This window comes from Ascaphus truei, chromosome 2 (genome assembly GCF_040206685.1).
Source record: "Ascaphus truei isolate aAscTru1 chromosome 2, aAscTru1.hap1, whole genome shotgun sequence".
In the NCBI taxonomy this organism is placed as follows: domain Eukaryota; kingdom Metazoa; phylum Chordata; class Amphibia; order Anura; family Ascaphidae; genus Ascaphus; species Ascaphus truei.
The window spans coordinates 178,727,263-178,748,305 of record NC_134484.1 but is presented as its reverse complement, the minus strand read 5'-3'; the positions used below and the strand labels follow the sequence as shown (position 1 = coordinate 178,748,305).

At 46.0% G+C, this 21,043-nt stretch overlaps 1 protein-coding gene across 2 annotated transcripts in view; it reads left to right on the top strand.

The window, feature by feature from the left end:
- Positions 1 to 1,131: 1,131 nt before the first annotated feature.
- Positions 1,132 to 21,043, top strand: part of CDKAL1 (CDKAL1 threonylcarbamoyladenosine tRNA methylthiotransferase) — an 869,422-nt gene continuing 849,510 nt past the window's right edge. The window contains exons 1-3 of one of the 2 annotated variants that reach the window (XM_075585601.1): positions 1,132 to 1,283; positions 3,831 to 3,869; positions 6,544 to 6,707. In XM_075585601.1, coding sequence (XP_075441716.1) covers positions 6,547 to 6,707 — 161 coding nt within the window. In that variant the 5' untranslated portion in view covers positions 1,132 to 1,283; positions 3,831 to 3,869; positions 6,544 to 6,546. The remainder of the gene's footprint in view (positions 1,284 to 3,830; positions 3,870 to 6,543; positions 6,708 to 21,043) is intronic. The other variant, XM_075585602.1, reaches the window with a different exon arrangement.

Here is a 21,043-nt window from a genome sequence, read left to right as displayed (position 1 = left end):
AGGAAGTGCGTCAATAATGCCCATCATGTTCTACTTGTAAACTTCTAGTTCAGTAGTTTTCAACCTTTTTTTGGTTAGGGAACAACAGAATTCAATTGTGAAATTCTGGGGAACCCCAACCCTCGCACCTGTCTCTCGCCTCCTCACTCCCCCCTCACACTCACTCTCCCCCACTCTCTTCTATACACACACACACACACACACACTCACTTCCTCTCACACACACTCTCCCCTCTGACTCCCCCACACTACCCCCCTCCGACTCCCCCACACTCCCCCCATCCGACTCCCCCACACTCCCCTCCTCCGCGGCCGGTGGGGGATCTGAGGGGCCGCCTGGCTGGGGAGGGCGCTGGGGGGAAGGATCCTAGTAGGGCCTGGGACTGAGGGGTGGGGAAGGATGCTGGGCGGTAGGGCCTGGATGGGGGAGACGAGGGGATGCCGGTAGGTGCCTGGGGACAGTGGGGAGGGGCTGAGGAGCATGGCTGGGGAGAGTGCAGGTTAAGGCTCGGGCCCCTACTGCAGGGGGAGCCGAGGAAATGATGGTGGGATGGGCTGAGGAGTGTGGCTGGGGACTTGGGGAGAGTGCGGGTTATGGCCTGGCTGCTCGGGCCCCTACTGCAGGGGGGAGCAAAAATGACGGCTATTTTTCTTCACACTTTTTTTTTTTTGACACGGGCCCGGCGGAGGTCACAGGCAGCAGGGCCCCCTGAGTCACCGGGTCCGGGATGCCAACACCGGCTGTCCCCCCCTGTTGGCGGCCCTGAATCTCACTAATAAATTGCATGCAATTTGGGAGGTGAGCTAATTCTTTTCCTAGCTGCATACAGTGCAGGATTGATGAGGGGGGAACTGGTTCAGTTCACTAGTGATTCAGATGATGGGCATATTTGTCACATCTTATAAAGGATTACAATGACATTTCAATCAAATTATTTCAAAGAATGAGACTATATCAAAGTCTATGTGAGCACATATAAAAGTAGGACATCGAATATGTGAGACTGCTTGGCAGGTCTGGTTGTCCCTTGTAAATAGACCACAGCGCCTCTCTCTGTCTATCGTTTAAATCTGAACCAACACACAGGCTGCAAAGAAGCTACGCCTTCTCTCACTAGTTTGTCTCCTGCGAGCTTCCGTCCAGAGCGTCTGGCTAAAACGGGGGGCGTGGACACGTGTGTAAACTTCAATGGTGGGACTGGTGAGAAAGTTTTAGATCGTAGCTGAGAAGTGAGGCGGATCTAGCAGTCTAAAATCTCTCTGTAGAAGGCGCTCTCTCTCGGGTGAGTGTCCGGGTGTGGGGGACAGATTGGGGGCCGCTCCGGGCAGCTGTGCGCTCCAGGCCGCAGTGATCTGCTGTTGTTTTTAAGTAGAACTTTGTGATCCTCCGTGTTCCAACTCCGAATGTTCCAGCCGCCCGCGTTCTAAGTGACAGTGAGAGCGGGGCTGCCCCGTTCTATCACGTGGCGGCTTCACGCTGCTGGCACTGCAGGGCCCTTTATGACGCAGTTTGTTGGTGCGCAGCGTGTCCGGGAACACATTGATCTCACAAACGCATCCCTCTCCCATCGGTCTAAATAGCTTAGAATTGGTGGCACTGGGCCTGGTTAATACAAGTTCTAAATCTGTTACCCGTTAGGGAAAGGTCATTGTTTAGTTATAAAATATGTTGGCTCCCAAAGAAAGTGGGTATGTAAGCTTTTAATAATAATAAAAAAAGTAGTTACTGTACCGGGGTCTGCAAACAAATAAAGTACGTTTTACCACCACCCTGTATCAGGTCTTTGTTTGCCTGCATTAGCCCCTTTGATGGTAGGGGGTCTGCGATGTGTTGATTTGCGGAGTTCATTGCTTTGAGTTTCTTTGTGAAGCCCGTGGTGCATTTTTATTCTGAGATACTGAGTTATCAAAACCTGATGTCCCATGTTATGCCATCTAACGCCTGGGTACCTATTGTCTTGCAAGGAAACACCAACCCTGCCTTAAGCATCAGCGTGTGTTTTTTTGTTTTGTTTATACTGCTGACTTCCATTTGTTTAAAAACGTTGATCTATAAAAATGCTACTTTATACAGCACTTCATTCTAACTATGCAGTATCATGACAATTAATCACTCCATTGTGATTAATTAGGATGACACGGTTGGCTTGTTTATAACAGCCATGACAAAAGTCAGTTGCCTACATTGACTTTGACTGGCATTTGTTGACATCCCAGCCATGTAACCCCTGAGAATGTAGACCCCCACACACACAGCACTGCAACAGTACGGAGCTAGCAATATTATGTATATCATTCCTCACAAAGCTTAAGCTGTACAAATGGAGTTCACCAGTTAAGTCCCAAAGCTAATTTAATTGTGTGCAGCATCTTTCTAATGCATGTTGTGCAATGTAATTGTTTTAAAAAAAACAAATGAACAGTACCCTAGTGCACTTGCTGTGGAACTCGTGTGAAACCGGTTTTGAACTTTTTAAACCAAGTAAGGAGATATGTGAATTAAAGGTGCGATCCCTTCCAGTTTGTAAATTTAAAAGGAAAAAAAGTAGAAAATGTTTTGTTTTTTTCCTTGATAGACCATACAGAATAAATTTTCTCTTGCCTTTTTTTTTTTTTGCCTAATATTTTTGGTATATTTAGGCCCCAGTAGGGAGTACCATTAATAGCTGTTTCACATAGCGCTTTTCTTCCAATGGGACTCCACGCTTCTCAATTACAGTATAGTGCACGCAGTGTCGGATTTAAAAAATAAATAAAAATACAACGCCCTTAGGCACCTGATGCCTCCAGCGCTGCGCCGTCACGTTACCATGGCAACGTGATGCCGTGTGCCTTCACATTGCCAGCCACACATGCACTATCAATGTTTGCTGGCCCCAAATTCTGCCGCCTTGGGCCCGGGCCTGATGGGAAATGGGCCACTGAGTGCACGGTACGCAGCACGGAGAGATGTACTCCCTGCTCGGATCAATTTACAATCTGATTTGGTGCCTGAGGCACAGGGAGATGGGGACTCGCTCGAGGTCACAAGGAGCGGACACTGGGAGTTGAACCAGGCTCTCTTAAAGGTAGTCCAATGTAGTAAACAGGAACCAGAGCACAGCCAGTGACCTGACGTAGAATTTACCCCAGGCAGACTACAGCATAAAAAATCAGCTATTTATTGCAGACTTCCATGTGCAGAAACTACATGAACGCACCACCTACGCGTTTCACGTCAGAGCACTTTATCAACACTTTGATAAAGTGCTCTGGCATGAAACGCGTAGGTGGTGCATTCATGTAGTGTCTGCAATAAATAGTTGATTTTTTTTATGCTGTAGTCTGCCTGGGGTAATTTCTACATCAAGTCACTGGCTGTGCTCTGGTTCCTGTTTACTACATAGGACTACCTTCACTTACAGATTGCATGCTGTGGATGTCTGGACATTGTCTATGCTACTTCAAGGATACAGGTGATGTGCCTTAGGGCCATTTTATTGCTCCTGTGACAATTGAATATTGCTGCATATATGCAAGAATACTTGGGTTTATTAGTGTGCCATACTCTGTGGTTATCACGTGGATACCACTAGGCACAAAATCCCATTTTTCAATCTACAGTCTATGGCTTCATCTAATATGGACACTGTACCAACATTCTGACGCTTATTGGATTTGATAATACACATGATCAGTCACACGTGATTCTGAAGCACCACAGTACCTGTTACTGAACTCTCTTTTAAAGATTGAACAAACCCAGTTCTCAAATCACTTCACACCTACGCTTACCATAGTTAATGGATTACTTGTCTGTAGTGACACTTGTTTTTTCATTTTGTTTTTAGCCAGACTGTGTATTTTGAACAAGCACAGCAAAACTTGAGGTAAGTCGTATTTCTCCAATAACATATTTAACCCTTTAAGCACATTCACATTTCGCGAAGTTTAGTCCACAGGACAATAAGAAATAATATACATTTTGGGTAGGTACCTGCTGATATGAAGTTTAACTTGATGGGGCTAGCAATCTTGACTCTTTTTTTTTTTTTTTTTTTTATCAAAAGATGCAACTGTGTCTCCGCAATCTCCTGGATGTCCCACTGTTACCTGAAACTTGACAGGCCCCAAACAGAATTTAATCTTTTCCTCCTTCCATTTTCACCCCTACCACAGGATCGGCTTGGTACCATTGGTGTGACAGCACCTAGGCCCGTGCTTGGAGGCCCTGTGCTCTTCAACCTCCCCTCCCCCCCAACATTTGAACTCTGCTTACCAGGGCAGAGCGTGGGGCCCCTAAATGCCGGTATCTCCTCCTGCTATTACATGGCGACGTAACGTCGCAGGATGCAGGACGTAGCAGGAGGAGATGCAGGCTCCGTATAAGGTAAAGGGCCCCGCCATACTCGCAGCTGGCCCTGCCTACAGCCAAACTCTCACTCTGTAAATAATACCACAATCTCATCATACCAAACCCGCTGCTAGGGGTTATCTTTGACTCTGCCCTATCCTGCATTTCTCGCGTTGAAGCCCTCACTAAATCCTGGCGCCTCCACCTCCGCAATATTGCTAGGATACGCCCTTTTCTCACTCGTGACTGAACTAATAGTGTCATACTCTCATCCTGTCCGCCTTGACTACAGCAATCTTCTCCCAGTTCGCATTCCTCTTGTCCGCCTTTCCCAACTTTACTCCATCCAAAACGCTGCTGCCAGACTCCTCTACCTCTCACTGCTCCACTTCTGCTGCTTTACTACACATCACTACATTGGCTTTCCATATCTTCTAATATGTAATTTAAAACCCTAGCTCTGACTTGCAAAACTCTCAACAACACTGTTTCCTCTTACATCTCAGCCCTCGTCCACAAATATATCCCTAAACGCCCCCCTCCATTCTTCCCACAACATCCGCCTTTCCTCCCTTATTACCTCATCTCGCTCGTGCTTCCCCCTCTCTCTTTAATTCCCTACAACGCACCATTAGACTCTTCCCATCCCCCCAGCTTTCAGACATTTCTAAACACTCAAACTCATCTTTTTAAGGAAGCCAATCTGGCTTACTCCTAACCCACCAACCTTATTGATACCAGCAGTGCGACTGGACCAAACTCCATACTATCTAACACCCACACCCCCTATAGGACCAGCTGTGCAGCTGGATCATACCCCATCCTGAGACATACTCCATCACACAATGAGCAGCCACTTTACCTTTGTTTCAACATTGTCCCTTATTCCCTCTAGATTGTGAGCTCTCAGGGGCAGGGCCATCTGTACCTTCTGTATCCTTACTTGTATGTCATTCAATTGGTGCAATAGATGTCACTCTGTACCACGCTGCAGAATATATTGACGCTTTACAAATAAACGATAAGAACTAAATTACTATTTAATTATAAAATGCTTTACCAGGAAGTAATACTTGAAAACGAGAGGCAACTCTCAATTTATGTCCTGGGCATAGTTATTATCAAAATATAGAAATTCACTTATAAATTGCAAGCCAATTTGGGAGGGTTGTCTATTTGTTTTCCATGTTGTGATACCAGATATATTTAACAAATCGTGGAATTTGAATATATATATTTTTTAATGCAATCCATTTAATTTAAAGACGTGGCGAGACTTGCGTTTTTGCGACCCAGGAGGATTAATGCTGTGGGGGGTCCATGCGTCTGAATGGGACCCCACAGCGGTAATCTTCAGCTTAATGGGCCATCTGCTGGGGAGAGAAAAACGAAACTAACCTTTTTACATTAGCTGCGCAGCCGTCTGCCTACAGCACTCTGTCCCTGTCTGCAGTGCCTTTCTCCAGCGCTGAAGTAAGATACAGGGCTTGGCAAGCCCTGGATGATGTATATTCCCAATTATGGGTCTCTACATCATGAAGGAGGTTATATGACCATATTTGATCATCAAGGTCAGGGGTGTGCAATCTTTCCCTGGTACGCCCCCTGCCTGCTTCCCTCTCTGCTTGGGGCTCCCCCTCCCTTACCTTCACTCCGTCGTCAAATGAACCCCGTGGCGTCATTTGACGCCACGTTGTCATGGTCGATGTGTCGCTGAAGACCAGGTAAGTGAAGTTGCAGAGGCCTCACGCGATACCCCAGCATTAATTTAAATGCCTTGGGGGAAGAGCGCGGGCCTCTGTAACTGCCGCGTCCCCCCCCATTTTGCGCACCCCTGATCTACGTCATCCAGGGGGTTCCCAAACCCTGCATCTTGCCTTAAGCGTTCCTGGAAGATGCTGCAGATGGAGAGATGGCTGTGGTTCACTTTTTTAAAAGGTTAGTATTGTTTTTCTCCCCCTGGCAGATGGCCCAAAGGATTAAAGCTGCAGGGTCCCATTCAGAAGCAGGGATGCCCGCAGCGTTAATACTCCCGGCCCGCTTACTGTTCTTGGATTGCTTCCGCACTACGCATGTGAATGCGTCCATGAGGATGATAAGCTTTGCTACATCTGCACAGGCATGAAAGAATCTCGCTAACGTGCTAGAGTGATTGATTAATGACTTTGATACTTTTTAACCTTTGTACACACTTGTTTATCTTCTAACAGAAAATGCCAGCTGCTTGTGAGTCTATGTTGGATGACATCGAAGACATTGTCTCAGCAGAAGATCCAAAGCCTCATGATCGCCAGTTTGCCAGACAAAGCATAGTGCCCAGAGCACGGAAAAGAAATAAGAACAAAATCCAGGAAGAGGAACCCCCAAGTGATAGGTTTGTTATTATATAGTTATAGGTTTCCTTTGGTACCTTTAAAAGTTGCTAGAGTACAGTAAGTGTTTTATAAATGTAATGTTATATATTTTTTCTATCTGCTGCTGAAGCTCCCAGCTTTCTGGTTGTTGTTCCACACCCACTGTAGCTTCACATTTTGTGTTTGCCTCCAGCAATCCGGTGACATTCCAGGTGGAATCAGAAGCACAACTAAAAACTGTAGGGTTAACACAGTTTATATACCTGTGTAACCCTATTCTTAACATTGAATACAGACTATTGGTGAACAATTATCTGTATCCAATCCCTAACGTGGAGACACAGATTAACCCATGCCCCCCAGCTAGTTAGCCCATGTGTACTGGGACTTTGAGGGTCTTATTTCTGTAGCCCCATAATTAAATCAGGGGCGACGACCAGTCTACCAAATGAAGTATCTGATAGGATCTTCATTGTTTGTAGGTGTAGACATAACACTTACAAACCACTCCAGTTTGATGATTCTCCGGCCTCAGGTAACAATTAGAGTGGCAGTCTGTTGATTAGTGCTTGGTTCCTGGTGTAAACTATCAGGGCAGTTAACTTTTGATCACAGTGCTTATGCTCAATCATCCGGCTGCCCTTCATGACCTATTAGCATAGCAGATGGAGTCTGCATTTTCAGAGCAGATCCAAAATACCATACATACACACTTTAATATCTACACATATTAATAAGTTCCATTCTGGTGGGCTCAGTGAGTCGAAATTTGCCAGTTTTTTTTTTTTGTTTCAAATTTTTTTATTAGGCATTTATAACATTTACAGCTTTTTGAATATTTGTCAACATTTTGGCCTAATACAATTTTTCTGGTTTTTGTCTGAGGTGGGGGAGAAAGTCCCAACATTCCCCTGACCTTCAGAGGTCTGTCGGGGAAGTGCGGGTTAAGAAACAGAAAAGGGGAGAGAAAGTGATAGAGGGGGGGGGGGGGTAGGGGGTGAGGGGGGGTTGAGATAGGGGAGGGGGGGGGGATTGGCTCCCTGTTCTTGGCTGCCTTAATTTGGATCTTTGTTTATTATTACTATGGGGCATTTTGGCGTTGGGGGAGCATATACGTTAGCCATGAGTCCCAGGTATTGTTGAAAGAGGTGGTGGACCTTTTCAGGAAGGCTGATAGTCTTTCCATGTCCATCACCTCTTGCACCCTTTTTTTGACTGTCTGTTTGGAGGGGGGAGACACCTTCTTCCAGGCGGCTGCCACCGCACACCTAGCCGCTGTCAGGATAAAGGAGACTAATTTGCCTGTTGGTCGATCCAGCACTTCTATGGGTCTGGCCAGCAGGTAGGTCAGCGGGTCAATGGGTATTGTGAGGTCTGTGACCTCTTTTATTAATTTTTGTATAGTTTCCCAGTACTTCTGTATTTCCGGACAGGTCCACCAGATGTGGGCCATGTCTCCCTTTTGACCGCAGCCTCTCCAGCATAGATCGGAAGCCAGAGGGTAGATTTGATTTATTCGAACTGGGGTAAGATACCAGCTGAACAGTATTTTGTATATGTTTTCTTTGATTGTGGTACATATGGAAGTTCCTGAGGCATTTTCCCAAATACTTTCCCAGTCCTCTCGGTCTATATCTATTTCCAATTCTGCTGCCCAATGCAGCATATAGTCATGCGTGGGGGGATCCATAGCTATCTCCATTTGTGAGAAAATTTGTGATATAAGACCTTTCTTATGGGCAGTCTCACGGCAGAGCTGCTCGAAGCTATTGAGAGGGGGAAATTCCAACGTTGGGGTTAAAGTTTGAATGAAATGCCGAATTTGTAGATATTTGAACACATTCAACAATAAACAATATTCAACAAACAACAATATTTCATATTTAGATCGTAGGTTTTGGAAGCTCAGGAACTTCCCGTAGCTCAAGAGGTCGGCAATCGCATTGATATTTTTGGCTTTGAATTCGTCGAATTGTCTGGGCTCACAGCCAGGTGGGAATTTCGGGTTTTTGTGAATTGGCGTAAGTTGAGAGTGAGATGTTGTGAGCTTAAATTTGAATTTGCATTTCGTCCAGGTCTCCCATGTGTGTCTCATCGGGCCTAATTTGAATTTGTTATTCTGCATGTCCTCCCTGCTTAGAGACCAAAGGCAAGCCGGCAGCGAAGGCGTCCCGGCATATTGAGTTTCTATGTCTAGCCAGCAATATTGGTTTGGGTTGGCATTCCAGACTACTACCTGTCTCAGTTGTGCAGCCAGGTAGTATCTTGTGATATCTGGAACTCCCATTCCTCCTCTCCCCCTTGAGGCCAAGAGAACTGTTCTAGAGACTCTTGGTTTTTTTCCTTGCCAAATAAAGTGGAAGATTAGTTTTTGGATGTTTTTCAATTCTGAGCCAGGGATGTGGACCGGGAGAGTCTGGAAGTAGTACAGTAATCTAGGGAGTATATTCATTTTAACCGAGATCATTCTCCCGATCCATGATATCTGATATTCTCCCCATGAAATTTGCCAGTTTTTAATGCCTACAGTGACTCCACATATTGGCCAAATTTCAACTCCCTGCGACCTCCAGAACTGGAGATACAGGAATGCACTTTAAAACATTAAAATACAGGATTATAATGAAACATGGGAACATACAGTTTCCTGACATGTCAAGGTGTAAGCCACATTCCTGGACCGCAGTCCAGTTAACCCCTTGCCTCCCTGGTATGGTCAGGGGGTGGCCATATGGGGTGCAACCCCTTTAATACCGGGCCAACCCCCCTCTCCCTCTACACTTACTACTTGAAACAATAGGTAATGAGTCTCCTGCTCTTGGAAGCTTACAATATAAAAGGAATGGAAAAGGGATGACACATGGAAAGGTGGGGGATATAAGGCCATTGGGCTTGGTGTGGTCCGGCCTCTATTTGAAAGAGGTGGCTTTTGAGGGAAAATTTGAACGTCTGAATAGTGGGGGACCCTGTGGTAGTGCAGGGAAAGGAGTTCCACATTTGGGATGCAGTCCTGGAGAAGTAAGCGAGGTGGAGAGCTGTAGGTTATCGACAGACTGTGTATGGAAGAGCAGTTAAAATATGTAAGCAATATATTTTTTCCAGCATAGCCCTGACCGTGTACGGAGCGCTGTACATAGAATTTTGCAGCTACAATGAATTACTGTCCCATAAAGCTTGAAATGTAATGTTGGTGTCTGAGGCACACACAGATTAAGTGTCTTGCCCAAGGTCAAGACGCTGGAATTCGAACCAGATTCACCTGCTTCAAAGGCTCACATCATCACTGAGCTAGTCCTTCATCCCCTATTTGGGGGATTAGATTGGAAATTTAGAGAGTGGCTTTGTCATGGAGAGCTTAAAGGTGAGAGCCAGAACCTTGAATTTTGTTTTGCGCAATATAGGTAACAACTGTAGTGATTTACACAGTGAAGCAGCGGACTTCGAATAGTTGGTGAGATAGATGAGGATGACACCTGCATTTCGGCTAGGAGGGGGGAACTGGGGGGCAGCAGTCGGAAAAGTGGGAGTCACAGGTTAGTTTAGTTTGGTGGGTTTTGTGGTGAGAAAATTGCTAAAATATTCAATGTTGTGGAGGTGGAATTGGTGAGGTATTAGGTGTGTGTTATGAATGAGGGAGGAGTCAGGTGTGACCTCGGGTATTGGGTGGATAGGCGAATTATCTATTGTCAGAAGTCCGGCATTGGGTTGGCTTTAGAGGGAAGGAAAAGTGGTTTGGTTCTGATATGATTTGGAGTTAGTGATGGATTATTGAATAGAGAAAGGCAATTGGTGACATAAATCTAGACAGTTGAAGAGTTCAGAAGAAGAAATGTAGTTTTTTTGGGTGGTAGGGAAAACCAACCGTGTTGGTTTGACCAGGGAAGTGGTAAAAACAGGTACTAGAATAGAGCCAAGGGCCATGATGGGCGTTTAAAGTGGGAGTGGAGAAGAGGAGGTGCTAGCAAAGAAATCGCTGAAAGAACGGTCAGATAGGAAGAGAACCAAGAAAGGACAGTGCCACGAAGGCCAATGCGATGAGGATGGAGTAGGAGAGGGTTGTCAATTGCATCAATGGTAGAGAGGTCCAGTAAAATTAGTATGGAAACAGCCTCTGTGATTTTTGCCTTAAATGTTTGTTGGTTGTCTAAGTGGCTAGGGCACAATCCAGACTGACGTTTATCATGTGGTCATAAACCATATATGCAAGTAATTTAGAAGGAAGATTGATTGGTAGTTGGGTGTAGAGGGCTTATTTAGAATGTGACATGAATGCTTAAAGCAGCAAAACATGTGAAATCTTTATTTTCTTAAATCTCCCCCCGCCCCCCCCCCCCCCCCCAACTCAATGCCATTTTGACTGTTCTAATATACTGTACTGAGCATTCTTTGATTTCTATAGTGGATTTCACCCACCTCCCAAGCAGTGAAAGATCTTTGTAGAACTTTCCTAGTTGTGATAATTTGTTGCCAATATTCCTGGCAGTTTGAGCTGTAAACATGGGCGGGCAAACGTTTTTTCCCCTGTGCCCCCCCCTGCAGGCAGTTCTCTCTCCGCGCGCGCCCCACCCCCCCACCTCTCTTACCTCGGCTGCGTCATGACGTTATGTTGCCATGGCGTAATTTAACGCCGCGTTGCCATGGCGACGCGTTTAAGAAGCCGCCGGAGCCAAGGTAAAGTTTACAGAGGCCTTCGCCGCTTCCCCAGCACTTCATTTAAGTGCCTTCGAGAAGCGCACGGGGCCTCTATAAACCCCGCAGTCAGTCGCGCACCACTGCTGTAACCATAGATAATGTTACCTCAGTAATGTAAGTCTACATAGTAGCTGCTGAGTTACACTGACTGAAGGATTGATTGCAACTGAAAAGCAGCCATTATGTTAGTCACACAATCGGGATTTATACCACTTTCATAAAATACTAATTTACCTCTATTAGAATTAAAATTCTCATTTACCTCTATTAGGAGGGAGAAAGACCAACATTGGATCTATAGCCAGTAAAATGGAAAAGACCTGCTGACTTGGGAAGTGGGGAGGGGCGGGCTTAAAACCCAGGGAAGGAGGAGCCACTAACCTCCAGCAGCTGAGACAGCTGAAAATAAGTTAAGCAACACACAGAACCCCAGCAAGCTCATTTGAGGAACACCTGAGCCCCCACAACATATATGTAATAGAAGTGTCAAAAAGGAGAGCTATTGCGCGTGGCAAATGTATACAACAAGCAACAGTGTTGTTGTTTTTTTGTTTTTTTTGTGTGTTTTTTGTCATATTGAATTGGGCTTCTCTGTTGCTTGTTTACATTTTCCACGCTCAATAGTCCTCCTTTTTGACACTTGTATACATATATATTTTGTGGGGGCTCAGGGCTTCCCAAAATGAGCGTGCTGGGGTTCTGTGTGTTGTTTGTTAACTTATTTTCAGCTGTTGGAGGTTAGTGGCTCCTCCTTCCCAGGGTTTTAAGCTCACCCCTCCCCACTTCCCAAGTCAGCAGGTCTTTTACATTCTACTGGATATTCTATTGTATGTCTTTATTTATAAAGCGCCATAAATTTACATAGCGCTTCATAGTAGTAATACATGTTGTAATCATAAATAACAAATAATATAAATAACAGGTCATAGTTACATAGTTACATAGTAGATGAGGTTGAAAAAAGACGTACGTCCATCAAGTTCAACCTATGCTAACTTTAGACAACAGATACTTTATTCTATATCTATACTTACTTATTGATCCAGAGGAAGGCAAACAAAAAACCCCATTAAGGGGAAAAATTAATTCCTTCCTGACTCCAAGAATTGGCAATCTGATTAATCCCTGGATCAACATCCTTCCCATGTATACTTATTTGGTATATCCCTGTATACCTTTCCCATCTAAAAAGATGTAAACCTTTTTTGAACAAATCTATTGTATCTGCCATCACAGTCTCCATGGGTAATGAATTCCACATTTTAACTGCCCTTACTGTAAAGAACCCTTTTCTTTGTTGCTGGTGAAATTTCCTTTCCTCCAACCTTAAGGGATGGCACCGAGTCCTTTGTACTGCCCGTGGGATGAATAGTTCTTTTGAAAGCTCCTTGTATTGTCCCTGAATATATTTGTATATAGTTATCATATCCCCTCTTAGACGCCTCTTTTCTAATGTAAATAAATCTAATTTAGCTAGCCTCTCCTCATAAGTTAGAATGTCCATCCCCTTTATTAATTTGGTGGCTCTTCTCTGCATCTCTCTCTAGTTCCATTAATGTCTTTTCTTAGGATTGGTGCCCAAAATTGTACTCCATATTCAAGGTGTGGTCTTACTAATGCTTTGTAAAGGGGCATAATTATGTCTACTTCCCTTCCATCCATTGCCCGTTTGATGCAAGATAAGATCTTGTTTGCCTTTGCAGCTACTGCATGACATTGGGCACTATTGCTAAGCCTGCTGTCTACAAGCACTCCTAAATCCTTCTCCATCAAGGATTCCCCCAATATATCTCCATTTAATTTGTAAGTCGCCTTTTTATTCTTGCATCCCAAATGCATAACCTTACATTTATCTGTATTAAACCTCATTTGCCATTTACCTGCCCACGTTTCCAGTCTCTCCAAGTCCTTCTGAAGAGAAATTACATCCTGCTCTGATTCTATTACCTTACACAATTTAGTATCATCAGCAAAGATGGAGACTTTGCTCTCGATCCCAACCTCAAGGTCATTAATAAACAAGTTAAAAAGCAGGGGTCCCAGTACCGATCCCTGAGGTACTCCACTCACAACTTTAGCTCAACCTGAAAAAGTTCCATTTATGACAACCCTCTGTCTGTCCTTTAACCAGTTTTCAATCCAGGTGCATATATTATTACTGAGTCCAATTTTCTTTATTTTGTACACCAACCTCTTGTGTGAAACCGTATCAAAAGCCTTTGCAAAATCTAAGCAGACCACATCAACTGCATTACCCTGGTCTAGATTCCTACTTACCTCCTCAAAGAAACAAATAAGGTTAGTTTGGCAAGATCTATCGTTCATAAATCCATGCTGACTATTATTAATAATTTTGTTTTCCATTAGGTATTCCTGAATATTATCCCGTATTAAACCTTCAAGTAGTTTCCCTACTATTGAAGTCAGGCTTACAGGTCTGTAATTCCCCGAGTGTGATCTAGCTCCCTTTTTAAATATAGGCACCACATCTGCTTTACGCCAATCTTGTGGTACTGAGCCTGTAGAAATGGTGTCCTTGAATATTAAATATAATGGTTTTGCTATTACTGAGCTTAACTCCTTGAGAACTCTTGGATGTATGCCATCGGGGCCAGGTGCCTTATTTACTTTAATTTTTTCAAGTCGCTTATGAACTTCTTCCTCAGTTAACCAATTGGTCATTAATATGGAGGTTGTGACTTCCTCCTGCGGCACTAGTATTGAACTTGATTCTTCCCTGGTAAACAGAGAGGCAAAGAATTTGTTTAATACCTCTGCTTTTTCCTTATCTCCAATAATCTGCCTATCCATCTCACACTGAAAGGGTCCTATATTCTCTTTTCTCAATTTTTTGTTATTAAGGTACTTAAAGAACTTTTTAGGGTTGACCTTACTTTCTATTGCAATCCTTTTCATTATCCATTTTTGCTAATTTGATTGCCCTTTTGCAATTTTTGTTACATTCCTTATAATTCTGATATGATGTCTCTGTCCCTTCTGATTTAAAGAATCTAAACACCTTCCTCTTCTTGTCCATTTCCTCCCCTACCTGTTTATTTAGCCACATTGGTTTTGACTTATTTCTTTTATACTTATTACCCAAGGGTATACATATACACTGATGAGTATGCTTATTTTAACAATGTTTTAAAGACTGCCCATTTATCTTCTACATTTTTCCCTGCAAAAACATCATCCCATTGTATTACTACTAGATTAGACCTCAGTTTATTAAAATCTGCCTTTCTAAAGTTTAAAGTCTTTGTTGAACCCAAGTAAACTGTTTTTTGATAATTTATTTCAAATGAGACCATGTTATGATCACTGTTACCCAAATGTTCCAGGACTTGAATATTTGTTATTACGTCTACATTGTTTGATATGACCAAATCCAGAACTGCCCCTCTCCTGGTTGGTTCCTCAATAATTTGGGTCATATAATTATCTTTAAGCACCCCCAAAAACCTGTTTCCTTTTGTTGTAACGCTAATCTCATTGCCCCAGTCTATGTCTGGATAATTAAAATCCCCCATTATGCAAACATGACCCAGTTTTGATGCCTTCTCCATTTGCAAATGTATTTTAGCTTCCTCAATCTCACAGATATTTGGTGGTTTATAGCATATTCCCACAAACATTTTCTTAATTCTTTTACCTCCACTGCTAATTTCTATCCACAAGGTCTCTACATTTTCATCATTCCCTTCATAGACATCATCCCTTATAATAGGTTTTACATCTGGTTTAACATATAGACATACTCCACCTCCCCTTCTATTTGTTCGATCCTTCCGAAAAAGAGAATACCCCTCTAAATTAACTGTCCAGTCATGAGTTTCATCCCGCCATGTTCCTGTAATGCCTATGATATCATACTGCTCCCTTGTAGCTATTAATTCAAGCTCCCCCATTTTATCTGTCAGGCTTCTTGCATTAGCAAGCATGCATTTCAGGTTTTTTTCAGCCTGTACTATTATCTTATCTGCTCCTTCCTTTCTGCTCCCACTTGGTTTAGTCTTTAGAAGTTTTCTAGTATTATCTCTATTTACTATGGGTATCTCACTGCTTGTCAAACTTGCACTTGCCCCCATTCTACCTCCATACCACCTTGTATCCTCATCTCTTCCATTTAGTTCATTATCTGTTTCATTCCCCTCCCCCCTCCATCCTAGTTTAAAATCTCCTCCAACCTTTTTAGCATTCTCCCCCCTAGCACAGAAGATCCCTTTTCATTGAGGTGCAATCCGTCCTAGAATATAGATGGCACCTCTCAGAAAAGGCGTCCCAGTGCTCTAAAAACCCAAACCCCTCCTTCCTGCACCACTTTCTTAGCCATGCATTAACCCCCCTGATCTCTGACTGTCTCCCTGCGGTAGCGCATGGCACTGGTAGTATTTCAGAAAATACTACCTTGGAGGTCCTTGCCTTAAGCTTTTGGCCTAGATCCCTGTAATCATTTTTTAGGACCCTCCATCTTTCTCTAACTCTGTCATTGGTGCCAACATGTACCAAGACCGCCGGGTCAATCCCAGCCCCCCCCCCCCCCAACAATCTGTCTACCCGATCCGCAATGTGCCGAACCCGAGCACCTGGGAGGTCATGGGAATAAGTGCTTCAGACATAAAAGTAACATTTAGAAAGAGGAGTCCCTGGTCTGAGGAGCTTACAATCTAATTGGTAGGTAGGGAGAATGTACAGAGACAGTAGGAGGGAATTCTAGTAAGTGCGTCTGCAGGGGGCCAAGCTTTGTGTCATGTGTTCAGAATAGCCACAGTGCTATTCATATGCTTCTTTAAGCAAGTGTGTCTTAAGGTGGGTCTTAAAGGTGGATAGAGAGGGTGCTAGTCGGGTACTGAGGGGAAGGGCATTCCAGAGGTGTGGGGCAGTCAGTGAAAAAGGTTTAAGGCGGGAGAGGGCTTTAGATACAAAGGGGTAGAAAGAAGACATCCTTGAGAAGACCGCAAGAGTCGGGATGGTGCATAGCGAGAAATTAGGGCTGAGATGTAAGGAGGGGCAGAGGATATTGTTCCAATGTGGTCTTTCTCCCTCCTAATAGAGGTAAATGAGAATTTTAATCCTAATAGAGGTATAATCGTATTTTATTTGGTAGTGTTAGGACCTATGGGACGCTCACGGGCTTACAATGCTTTTGGCCAAAGGGTTAAACTAAATGATCCTTTTTCAAGATCATATTGGATGTAGCATTGGGCTTCTCTGTTGCTTGTTGTATACATTTACCACACTCAATAGCGCTCCTTTTTGACACTTATATACATATATATTTTGTGGGGGCTCAGGGGTTCCTAAAATGAGCTTGCTGGGGTTCTGTGTTTTTTTTTAATAAATCTAGAAGAAACAAGCCTAAACCAATGTGGCTAAATAAACTGGTAGGGAAGGAAATGGAAAAGAGGCAGGCGTTGGGATTCTTAGTCAGAAGGGATGGATCAGCAATGTAACAAAAGTTGCTAATGGGCAATCAAATGAGCATAACATGAAAAAAGGATTGCAATAGAAAGTAAGATCTACCCTAAAAAGTTCTTTGACAATGATGCCTAACTAAAACCTAAAGAAAAAGCGCTAGACCTAAAACGTGACACAAACTAAAAACATGACTACTACCAATAAGTGAGTGTACTGTGATGAATAATATAAATGATGACCCACTTTAAACCTAATATGGGGATTAACTGTTGGGTGAAGCTGCCTAGGGGACCTAATACTCAAGTCTCTCTAAGAACTTGTCAAATGAAATATAGTACAACAAAATGCAATCCCCGGCGCATATACCCGATGAACAATGCTAAACAACTGTGATGAACAATTGTCCACCGAAATGTTCAAATCTAGAATAAGTCAATTCTTAGGTCCTGCTCAAATAGTGTCCTCCGTTCGTGTAACATTCACCTTAATGCATAATACACAAAAAGAGGGTCCCACACCATAGTGCAGTGTGCAAAATCCAGATATGATGCCCTATTAAAAACAAACAAAAGCCTACTTACAAAGGTGGGCTTTCAAAGCTTGCAGCGGGTAGGGTCTGTGCTTGTGCCAACGTCTTCTCCTGATGCTCCATGAACCCCACTTGTTGCAGCCGCTTGGACTCCGTTGGTTGCTCACGTAAGTTCCCACACAGCGCCGGGTCGATTTCCCCAAAGAGAGACAAAGGGAAAAGAGATGGTGCAGAACTGCAAAGCTTTCATTAAAAAAGTGACGAAACAGAGAATCACACTTACAATGTGTCTCTGCTATAAATGAAACACTGTTGCCGTCTGCAGCGTGTCCAAACGGAGCCTCAGTTTGTGTCGGTGTTTGTCGGGCGCTCGTCCCCGAAATCGCGTGTCCCCTCACTGATTACGTCACCGCTAGGTTCCCTCCACACTGATCGGTCGGTAACGTAATTAGGCTCCTCCAAATGCGTTTCGTGACGCTACTAGCCACTTCCTCAGGGGATTGTGGGGGAAAAAAAAATGTTTGATCCTTCCGGGCTGCCTTCGCTCCATGTGTACCAGGCCTAAGCCACGTCTGCCTGAGTGGTCCCTCCCATCTCTGCCAGGTGGCCCCCATCCCGGAGCGATGCCAGCGAATCTCTTATCTTTAATCTCTTATCAGATGTCAGATCATGCTCCTGTGTAAGAAATCCAGCCTTGTGTTTTTCATGTTCTTCTGGGGAGGCATGACTGACAAACGCACACAGACGTGAATATAAAACTATTGTGTTGATGGTATAAATCAAGCTACTGTTGATATTGATGGATATTTATTGATTTTGAAAAAGGACAAGTTGCATAAAAATAACATGTTACCAGTTGCCCTCATATTCTCCTACCCAAGTTTTATCGTGTTCTTGGAATTTCCTTCCCTTCATCCCGCCTTCTTTCTGAGGCTTCTCTATCTTCAGGACTCCTCTGTTTCTGCGACTGGGGGGGGGGGGGCAGAGTTTTCTGGGACCATTTTCTCTGCACTTCCCTACCTAGGTGTTGTTTTTATTTATTTTTTATTTTTTGCTAGCTGGGGGGTTATTTCTCCTGCACATGTCCATGTGTACAACTCGGATTGGTCAGAGAAGAAATCTACTCTTAACTTCTTGCCAAGCTAACTTGCCTTCTGGTTATATGGTGAAAAACTGGTATGTGACCCCATTGCTGCCTAGTATTTTATGGATCTATTGTGCTCATACAGCAGCTGTTTAGTTACTTTTGAAATGTTATGTTTTGCATGAATGAGGGAGGAAGATGGTGTCTTTATGAATGAGCTGCTTTTGAAAACCAGTTTCTTTGTAGAGTTGCACCTAGATGTAAATTAAACTTAACTTTCTCAGGGTTACATAAACAACTGTCCTTCTAAAGGCAATCCGTGAGAGAGATCTACACCCGCATTTAGGTCAGACAGCGTATAATATTCTAATCGCTTTATGCCGAAGTTACAAACTTAGGCCGTAATATAGTGCACTTATAATTGGCTGTGTTTAAAGCCTGACTTTATATACTTCGGCAGCGCACGGCAGTGAGTGTTGAACCGGCAGATCGGAGGAAAGACTCTGAATAGTGTCTTTTCGCGCTGCTGCCGCTTGACGTCACCCTCCGGTAACCAATGGGCTGTGAAGCTTTTCATTGGTGCCAACAGAAGAGCCATGGTGTGCAAATATTTACACCTGAAGTATTATTTGGGGTTTTATGGTCCTATCTCGGCCTATGTAATTGGTTATTTGACACGCAGGGGCTGTGCAGAAAACGCATGATCTCATCCCAAGTGATGTGCACCGGATAGACATTTCACACACCCCCTATTAGAGTTCACGTTGTAATGAAAAGGTGGCAGATTTTCACACTGGTTTTTCGGAGGTAAAGGAAAACTGGTTAATTACCTAGTTTTATACTATGACTCATATCACGGACACATGAACTAATAATGCATGTACAGTATGTGTCTATGCTTCTATTCACAAGTGCAATCCCCGTTAATTATTTTTGAAGTGAAACTTCCTTAGTGGCACCTCATTCGTGATGGGGCAAAAAAGAATTGTGGAGACAGAAATGAAACGGATGTGACGTCAGTGCTGGCAGTTGAGGCCGGGCTGTGTTCTGGCTCAGCCCGACCCCAACACTGACATCACACCCGCTCCATAAATCAGATGCGGCGGCGGCGGCGAGTAGCCGGCGGCGCCGCTCCTAATCACCCCCCCCCCCCCCCCCCCGAGCCCCACCCCCCCCCCCCGAGCCCCCCCCACCCCCCCGAGCCCCACTCCCCCCACAAACCGTGACATATGCGGCCGCTCCTAACGGCCGCTGCCATGCCGCGCAGCCTCTCTCCTCCCTACCTCTGCTTTCCTGCGTCCCGCTGACTGAGCGCCGGCCAGGGTGTGAGGGGGGGGTGTGAGGAGAGACTCAGGCAGAGCCGCCGCGGGTCCGCAGCTCTGCCTGTCTGTGAGGGGGGGGGGGGAGGAGAGTCTCAGGCAGAGCCGCCGCGGGTCCGCAGCTCTGCCTGTCTGTGAGGGGGGGGGGGGGGGAGGAGAGTCTCAGGCAGAGCCGCCGCCGGTCCGCAGCTCTGCCTGTCTGTGAGGGGGGGGGGGAGGAGAGTCTCAGGCAGAGCCGCCGCGGGTCCGCAGCTCTGCCTGTCTGTGAGGGGGGGGGGGGGGGGAGGAGGAGAGACTCAGGCAGAGCCGCCGCGGGTCCGCAGCTCTGCCTGTCTGTGAGGGGGGGGGGGGGGAGGAGGAGAGTCTCAGGCAGAGCCGCCGCGGGTCCGCAGCTCTGCCTGTCTGTGAGGGGGGGGGGGAGTGAGGAGAGACTCAGGCAGAGCCGCCACGGGTCCGCAGATCTGCCTGTCTGTGAGGGAGGAGGAGAGTCTCAGTCAGAGCCGCCGCGGGTCCGCAGCTCTGCCTGTCTGTGAGGGGGGGGGGGGGGAGGAGAGTCTCAGGCAGAGCCGCCGCGGGTCCGCAGCTCTGCCTGTCTGTGAGGGGGGGGGGGGGGAGGAGAGTCTCAGGCAGAGCCGCCGCGGGTCCGCAGCTCTGCCTGACTGTTAGGGGGGGGGGGGGGGGAGGAGAGTCTCAGGCAGAGCCGCCGCGGGTCCGCAGCTCTGCCTGTCTGTGAGGGGGGGGGGGGGGGGGGAGGAGAGACTCAGGCAGAGCTGCCGCGGGTCCGCAGCTCTGCCTGTCTGTGAGGGTGTGAGGGGGGAGGAGAGTCTCAGCAGAGCCGCCGCGGGTCCGCAGCTCTGCCTGTCTGTGAGGGGGGGGGGGGAGGAGAGTCTCAGGCAGAGCCGCCGCGGGTCCGCAGCTCTGCCTGTCTGTGAGGGGGGGGGGGAGGAGAGTCTCAGGCAGAGCCGCCGCGGGTCCGCAGCTCTGCCTGTCTGTGAGGGGGGGGGGAGGAGAGAGTCTCAGGCAGAGCCGCCGCGGGTCCGCAGCTCTGCCTGTCTGTGAGGGGGGGGGGGGGGAGGAGAGTCTCAGGCAGAGCCGCCGCGGGTCCGCAGCTCTGCCTGTCTGTGAGGGGGGGGGGGGAGGAGAGTCTCAGGCAGAGCCGTCCGCGGGTCCGCAGCTCTGCCTGTCTGTGAGGGGGGGGGGGGGAGGAGAGTCTCAGGCAGAGCCGCCGCGGGGTCCGCAGCTCTGCCTGTCTGTGAGGGGGGGGGGGGGGGAGGAGAGTCTCAGGCAGAGCCGCCGCGGGTCCGCAGCTCT